The sequence below is a fragment of the Onychomys torridus genome, chromosome 6, assembly GCF_903995425.1.
Source record: "Onychomys torridus chromosome 6, mOncTor1.1, whole genome shotgun sequence".
Lineage (NCBI taxonomy): Eukaryota > Metazoa > Chordata > Mammalia > Rodentia > Cricetidae > Onychomys > Onychomys torridus.
Genome location: NC_050448.1, coordinates 82,334,245 through 82,341,847, shown reverse-complemented (window position 1 = coordinate 82,341,847; position 7,603 = coordinate 82,334,245). Strand labels below are relative to the sequence as shown.

Below are 7,603 nucleotides of genomic sequence, written 5' to 3'. Positions count from 1 at the left end.
TGTTGTTCTTGAAAATGTGTGCCCATGTCAATCATCTTTTAGTTTTGTAAAGACAGGATGTAGCTGGCTTGATATTTGGCCAAGCTAGCAAAATGGTAAGTGCTGTTTTTAGTTTAAAGATGTCTTGATATAAAAGTTGGGAGAAAACATATTTGACATATTTGGTTTTGCCAGAGGTTAACGCTGGAGGATGGGAAAAACCTGTTTGTTAGTATGGAAAAACACGCTTGTTTTCAATGTACAAATAAAGATAGCTGGAACTATTCAGGGTCAGCCACTTGTGTGAAACTCAGCTTGTGATCGGATTGTTCATTTTTTCGTGCTAAAGCCCCTTCCCTGTCTCAGGAGCTGAACGCAGGCTGCAGCTGGACCACTGCATTCCATGTCTGTTTAAAGTAGCTGCCACCCGACACTGGGCAATGTCTCAACTTCCAGTGCCCACGCAGGCTTGGGGTAACTTCTGGCCCTTGAACTTAGCTGAGAAGGGAATGCCAACAGTTATGCATGGATTCCTATCTCCTTCATTATCAGCATCTCCTCACTCTCCTCCTTTGGCCTTTACCCCTAACGAGGAATCCATCTAGACACCAGTTAACGTAACTGCTGTTTATTAGAAAGAGCAGAAAAGACCGAATGCAGGCCCCTTGGGACAGGACGGGACAAAGCGGGCAGTGCCAGGTTTCTCGCTCAGCATATGCACTTATTGCCCCACTTGGCCATCTTGTTATTGATTGGCATCTTGAAGAATCGGTCACACTGCAGGAATGCAGCAATTTTCTCCAAAGCCTGAAGGGAAAGCACACCAGGCTTTATTAGGACTCGACCCCTGCCCAGCAGACCCACAACAAACAGCGCCATTCACTTGTCCAGCCTTCACCCACTTCTTTCAGTTGTTGCTTTCAGGGTGTACAGGCCAGGCTCTTCCCAAGACTCAGAAGCCTGGAGGTGTCTAACCATTGAACCTTTTAGGCAGAAGTTGGTGTTGGGCACGTACAATGGGGCCTGCAGGGTGTAGGGAGCCCGTGCTTATTTCTGTGAGACAGGGATATGGATGGAACATCACCTCAAAACGGCACATGAAAGCCTTCAGATTTGGGAACTCATCCAGGCACTTGGGCTCAAACATCCGATTCTGGTCTAAGACATCATAGGTGAGGAAGTCCACAAAGGTAAGCTAGAACAGGGACAGTGAAATGTCTGTCAGGCCTGAGGCGTTCAGCAGTAAGGACCTGCAGAGACAGACAGGCTCCTCTCCCTGTGCCTTCTTCCTACCTTTTCCCCAGCAAACCACGAGAATTTCCCCAGGAACAATGAGAATTGTCTCAGCTGTGAAGGCAGCTGTTCCAAGTACTGCGGCTTCAGGCTTTCCTAGGAGGGAAAGAGCAATAGCTGAGGTTGGATCCACAAGATGGCTCAACAGGGGTTGACCAGAGTTTGATTCCCAGGTCCCACATTAATGTCGTCTTTGGATCCCTGCACACATTGTTCTCTCTCTCTCTCTCTCTCTCTCTCTCTCTCTCTCTCTCTCTCTCACACACACACACACACACACACACACACACACACACACACACACAGAATAGCTGATAGCTGTAGTCAAGGCCTGGGCAAGTGACGGACATAGGAGACCCTTCTCTAGCCAGCTTCTTACTGCCTTCACTTGGAGAAGGCAGGATGGGGAGCTGGGCTTTGGGAAGGCGGAGAAGCTAACACCAGATCTACACGACAAAACAAACCATACAATCTGTTTCCAATCCTTGCGGATTGGGTAGATGGAAAGATGGCAAGCACAGGTGGGGTCTTAGCACGTCTGCCTGAAATCCAACACAGCTGATTCCAGGTACGGAAACTCACATGCTCGGAATTGTAGCAGAGTCGCACCAGCTGCATGCGGAAGTCCATTATCTGGTTCTCCATGATGTCCACTCGTATCTTCTCTTCTTCGGTGTCGCCACCTGTAGGTCAGAGGGCAATAAATCATCCTCAGGATGACCGGCCTCCGGATGAGCAAACTGCCGGTCTCTCACGTCAGCTTTAATCACTCACACATGTTGTGCTTGCGTGCGATGTACCGCAAGATGGCGTTACTCTGGGTGATCTTATTCTTCCCATCCATAAGGTAGGGCAGCTAGAAGGAAAAAGTGAAATAGTGAACCTAGCTTGGTCTTGCCTCCTCCACTCTTCTGGAAAAAGAGACTTGCAAGGCAGTAAAGATGAGATAATGGGAGCTAGGAGGGAGAACAAAATAAACAGAAATTAGCACTCGGTCCCCACCTGATTCTCAGTGTGAATGTACATGTGTGGCATGTCGACTTTCTCAGAATACTTTCAAAAAACAAACTGTAAATATCTTATATTTTAAAGTAAAACTGTAAAAGTAGTGTGTTTGTGGATACGTTAAAGAGCATTTAATAACCATGACCCTGAAGATGCTGGAACACGTTCAGAAGAATATGAAAATACCTGACTTCTATCAGTGACAAAGTCACAGACCTGACTAGTAACTAATGTCTCTTATAGCCTGTCTTTGAAAGGAAAATGTTAGTGTTTGATAGTCGTTAGTGGGAATTACGATGTTGCTCACTCCTTCCTGTTCAATGGCCCTTGAATTCTATCCACTCTCTCCACGTGAAAAGCCTCTCTATTCTAGATTCTCCCAAACCAGAGATGATAGATAACTAGAAGGCCTTCCCTTCTGCCCGCTCCTCCAAAGCTACCTACATTAGGAAAATCCAGATCTAGCTTGAATTTCACATCCAGCCATTGGCTTCTATCATAATCAGGAGCTGTAAGAGAAAAGTGGGACCCAACCTCCTTACCAACCTAGTCGAGAAGTGACTTAGTCCTGATACCTCAAGTTCCCAATCCCCACAACCTAACCCTTGGGCTTCTGCAGCCTACGTATTAAGATGGGCTTGGACAGCAAGAGGGAACCCCATGGATGAGCTTCTTTTGGCACAGTTCCCAGCTGACTGGAGCAGGGGACCCATACCACCTGGTGTAGTGTACCTCCCTGGGTGAAAGACTGGGCCACCGACACCCACAGACGTTACCTTCCCCACACGTGTACCGTTTCTCCTCATAGCTGGTATCAGTATACTCCAGGAGCATGCGGATGGCATGAGCCAGCTAAAGGTAGGGGATGGAGAAGGACCCCGGTCAGCACGCCTGCGCAGTTCCCAACTCCCGCCCGTCAACGTCCCCAGCCCAACGCTGCCAAGCCCCTGCATCCTGCCCGGAGGCGGAGGGTTGAAATTGTCGTTAAGCAGCCCCTTCGCTCAGACCAGGAAACCTCCCGTCCCCTCCTCTCCCCACGGGCCTGGGGACCCCATAGGCTGGTCGGAGGTAGGCCTCGGAGGGCAGCTTAGCTGACGCTGGTCACAGCGGGGAGGCCACCTCTGCACGGGACACTGCCTCTCCGGCCCCTCGCTCAGCTGCCTGCATCTCTCTGTCCCAGCGGCTGGGCTGGCGAGGGGCCACTCACCCCGCGGATATCCCAGTAACCTAGAACCATAGATGACTTAGAAGACATGTTGGGAGATCCGAGCCCTTGCTGGGATATGCGAAGGAGTGTGGGCGCCCCTTTATACTGGACGCTATGGGCGGGGCCAATGCGATCGGACTGGCTCCTCCTTCCTCGCCCGGTGCTCCACCCGCCCTCCGCGTGGTCACTGCGCACGCACGCACGCACACACGCACACACGCGCGTTGCTGCGGCCCCTGAAAGCTTGGCGCGCACTTCTGCTGCTGCTGATGTATCCACACCCCGGCAGTGGAGACCTGGACCTTAGTTACTTGGGGAGCGTGAGAGTCATGCCGCATAATGAGCTGGCGTGGGTCAGCGGGAGCCGGAATTCTGACCACAAGCCAACAACTGTCTTTGGCTTCTTTGGAGGGACATGTGAAGGGCTGTGAAGGAACGCAAGATAACAACAAGAACCAATACATCGCTTAGACACATAAAACGGTGAGGTAGGAAGTGATTCAGGTATAGGGCAATACCTAAAGTACGTTGCGGGTAGAAATATCCTCCACCCAGGATACCAAGTGGCTCTGAGAAGACTTTGAGGGAGGCGGTGAACACTGAACAGGGCCACTGCGAAAAAAGGATAGGTTATGCACATTGGAAATTCCTCAAAGGACAGTTCCGGCAGGAGAACGGCAGAGCAAACGCCGAAAGGTGGGACATAGATGTGCAAGACAGACGGCAGGTGCTGCTGAGTTTGGCTGGTTTATGAGGTTGTGGTAGAAGGAGACATCGAATGTTAAACTGTTTGGCAGCAGGTTACAAAGGTTGCAAAGAAAATTTGAGTTTTTTTCTCTGCTCTGTGGGGAGTGTATAAAATCTAGGCCGTGATGTCCACTAGAAGTATAATGCATGACACAATGCGATTTTTAAATGTTTTATTCTAGTAAAAAAAAAAAGGGGGGGGGGTCTTCTAATCCTGTAGGTTTTCTCTAGTTTTCAGCTCTGAGATAAGCCAAGGCCAATGGGTTAGTATCTCCTTCCATTCTGAGACCTTAAATTTTCTGATTAAGTTATTCTCTGAAGGTCCCCCCCCCCCTTTTTGAGGAAAAGGTTTTGCTTTTGTAGTTTGTGTTCCCAGCTCTAAGAGATAATTTCATTGGGCCAGGAAGTTGAGTGAATGATAGAGGATGTCTGGAAATAAGGTACTCAGCTCTGGATGATGTTGCGGTCTTGGATAAATTCAGCCAAAAGAGATTTCCTGGACCATCTTGTAACACGAATCTTGAAAGGTCTTATTAATAAAAACAAACCTGGAGCCAGGTATTGGGGTAAATGCTGAAAGATCAGTGAGACAGAACAAGCCACATCCAACCTCACCTTGCCAACTCCTCAGCTGATTTTATTTCCTCAGACTGAAAGCCTCTGAGTCCTCATCCAAAGGAATCTCAGCTGAACTGCTGCTTAAAACCTAAAAGCTAAAAAGACCTCTAGCTCCTGGTCCTCACACCTTATACACCTTTCTGCTTCCTGTCATCACTTCCTGGGATTAAAGGTGTGGGCCACCATGCCTGGCTTCTATGTCTATCTAGCAGCTATTCTGTTCTCTGACCCTAGATAAGTTTATTAAGTTTATTGGGGAGCACAGTATATTGGGGGACACAATATAGCAACCACATTTCCCCCATTTTTGTTTAAAATAAAAAAGTTATAACTAATAAGAAAAAGTATGTGCAATAAATATATACAATATATACAGTCAAGAATTACATTAACAATGTCTTGTCCATTAACATTTGACAGATTCAGACAAAAAACTCCATTATATACATTGACAATGTCCAGTCCATTAACATTTGACAAATTCAGACAAAAAATTTCATTACTTATTCTATTTAAAACAGGTAATTCCTTTTTAAAAGTGAATTCAATGATCTACCTTTTTATCTTACCATATTCATATTCTCTTTTTCTTTTTATAGTAGATTCAGTAATCTTCCTTTTATCATTTTTATATCTTTCCTTTTTTCTTTTCAGAGTAGATTCAATAACCTACCTCTTATCTATATCCTCTTCTTTTTTCTTTTTTTAAAAAACAAGAACCCTGAATCTAATCTCCTTTGTTTAGCTTTTTTTCCCCCTGACCATTAACAATTAACAACTTCTAACCAACCATTATAACTTCTAACCAATCCATAATTCAAAAGACCAAAAACCTCCCATCCCACCTCTTGGGAATGTGGGCATTGTGTTCTTAAAATTACTTCCTGTTGCCTGAGGGTGAGGGCATCTTTAGGGAATCCTGAAAAGAAATTTTGGTTAATTTGGGGTTAATTGTCAAGTCCTGTATCATTTGTCCAGCCACTGCATAATGGGAAAGTGCAGGGCTGTCTCAAGTCCTTGTTCGAGTATTCTGTGGATCTGGATCATCTCAGCTAGCCATCTCAAAATTGTCCTGAATAGTTTGTAGTCCAAAGCCAGTCTTTCCGTGGTGTTAATCAGCTTAATGGCTTCATCATAGTCCATGTGGAATCATCGTTGTAGGATTCTGTCATCTTTTTGAAGATTTCAAAGTCACTGTTAGGTAGTTAGGCGTGGTCATGGTTCCCTGCAGATTGATTGATTGATTGATTGATTGATAGATTGATTGATTTGTGCCTCCTCTGTGGTTTGGAGCAATCACAGTCTGACAAATGTCTGCCTCTGGGAACCATGAACGTTCTTCCATAGAAGAGAGTATCTTCACAGCAATTTCTCCCCACCATTTACCTCACCACACTTCTCCAAACTGACCTTTGCCAATGCTTTCTTGTAACACGCTGGTCCTGGCGATTGTTCTCTGAACAGGCAGTGGTGAACCCTTCGTCCCAGGTAGCAGCGTCAAACTGAAAGCCTCTGAGTCCTCATCCGAAGGGATCTCAGCTGAACTGCTGCTAAAAGCCTAAAAGCTTAAAAAGACCTCTAGTTCCTGGTCCTCGCACCTTATATACCTTTCTGCTTCCTGTCATCACTTCCGGGGATTAAAGGCGTGTGAACTCTCAAGACCTGTGATTAAAGGTGTGGGCCACCATGCCTAGCTTCTATGTCTTATCTAGTGACTGTTCTGTTCTCTGACCCCAGATAAGTTGATTAAGTTTATTGGGGAGCACAGTATATTGGGGGACACAATATAGCAACCACACCATCCTAATAACCTACAAGGGGCTCTTGAATCCATGAGCACATCAAACCTTCTCCGTGGAGTGTATCAATGGCAGCATGGCTTCTCTTCTGTGGAGGTGAGTTCATTTCATGGCCTCTAAGACGGAAGTGAACCACTTACACTGAAAGACAGTACACACCACATACAACCCAAATGCCTCATTTGACCAGGGCAAAGGCACAGGAGTGGACTGAGTTCACACAGTGGAGCTGAGGACCTTTGCCTCCCAGTGCGGTCAGCGTTCCTGTGTTCTGCCACTAAAGAGGCAGGTGGGAGGAAGCTCAAGACTCAAGTTCCCAAGGAGAGCACGCAGCACCCCACTTCCTTGTTCACACGCCTCCGGATCACCAGCCAGTGTGAGAACAAAGCCCGCCGCAGTCAGAGGGTTCCTGCTGCTGTGACATGCCATGCCTGCAGCTGGACTAGGAGCCTTGGAGTGGACTGGGAGTCCTGTTCATAGAAGGATAGCGATGGTGAACATAGCCTCCTTTTGGAGTTTATTTAGAGAGAGTGGACCACAGTCCCCAGAGGCTGAGCTGCAGCGCCAGGCTGCAGTGAGTTCTCTCTTTAGCTCAGTCAGTCTGACCAGTAATGGTTGTAGGGTTGATGCTGTTTCATACCCAGGATCCCGGCTCCCTGCTCCCTCCCTTTTGGTTCCCATCAGGCCCAGAATAAATGGCAAGGAGAGGGGCATATAACACTCTTAAAGTTGCATTTTATTGAAAAGGAGTGGGACTGAAGAGATGCCAAGCTTATGACAGGGGTAAAATAAATAGTAACCGGAGGAGTTACAGCCCCACAAGGGTACTGTTTGCCTCTAAGTCTGGGTCTGTTCATCTTTGCTGTGTGATCTGTGGTTTGCCACAAACTGAAAGCCTCTTCTGACGGCTCTGACTGGGTACCAAATACACCATCTTGGATATGAGAGGTCCTTG

The 7,603-nt window shown here is 47.0% G+C and overlaps 1 protein-coding gene across 1 annotated transcript; it reads right to left on the bottom strand.

Annotated features, from left to right (window-relative positions):
* Positions 1–591: 591 nt before the first annotated feature.
* On the bottom strand, positions 592–3,628 carry Gstm3 (glutathione S-transferase mu 3). Its single transcript, XM_036191243.1, has 8 exons — positions 3,485–3,628; positions 3,054–3,129; positions 2,722–2,786; positions 2,047–2,128; positions 1,855–1,955; positions 1,273–1,368; positions 1,064–1,174; positions 592–786 (listed from the first exon to the last, which is right to left on the bottom strand). The coding sequence occupies exons 1-8, from the start codon at positions 3,530–3,532 to the stop codon at positions 688–690; spliced, it is 678 nt and encodes a 225-aa protein (XP_036047136.1). The 5' UTR covers positions 3,533–3,628; the 3' UTR covers positions 592–687.
* Positions 3,629–7,603: the final 3,975 nt, after the last annotated feature.

What these genes read in the sequence shown, in the direction of transcription:
- Gstm3 (XM_036191243.1), bottom strand. Translation starts at nt 3,532, where the DNA reads ATGTCTTCTAAGTCATCTATGGTTCTAGGTTACTGGGATATCCGCGGG. An exon ending in GTTACTGGGATATCCGCGGG is followed by an intron (nt 3,130 to 3,484) that starts GTGAGTGGCCCC and finishes CCCTACCTTTAG; the next exon opens with CTGGCTCATGCCATCCGCAT. An exon ending in CGCACGCAAGCACAACATGT is followed by an intron (nt 1,956 to 2,046) that starts GTGAGTGATTAA and finishes TCTGACCTACAG; the next exon opens with GTGGCGACACCGAAGAAGAG.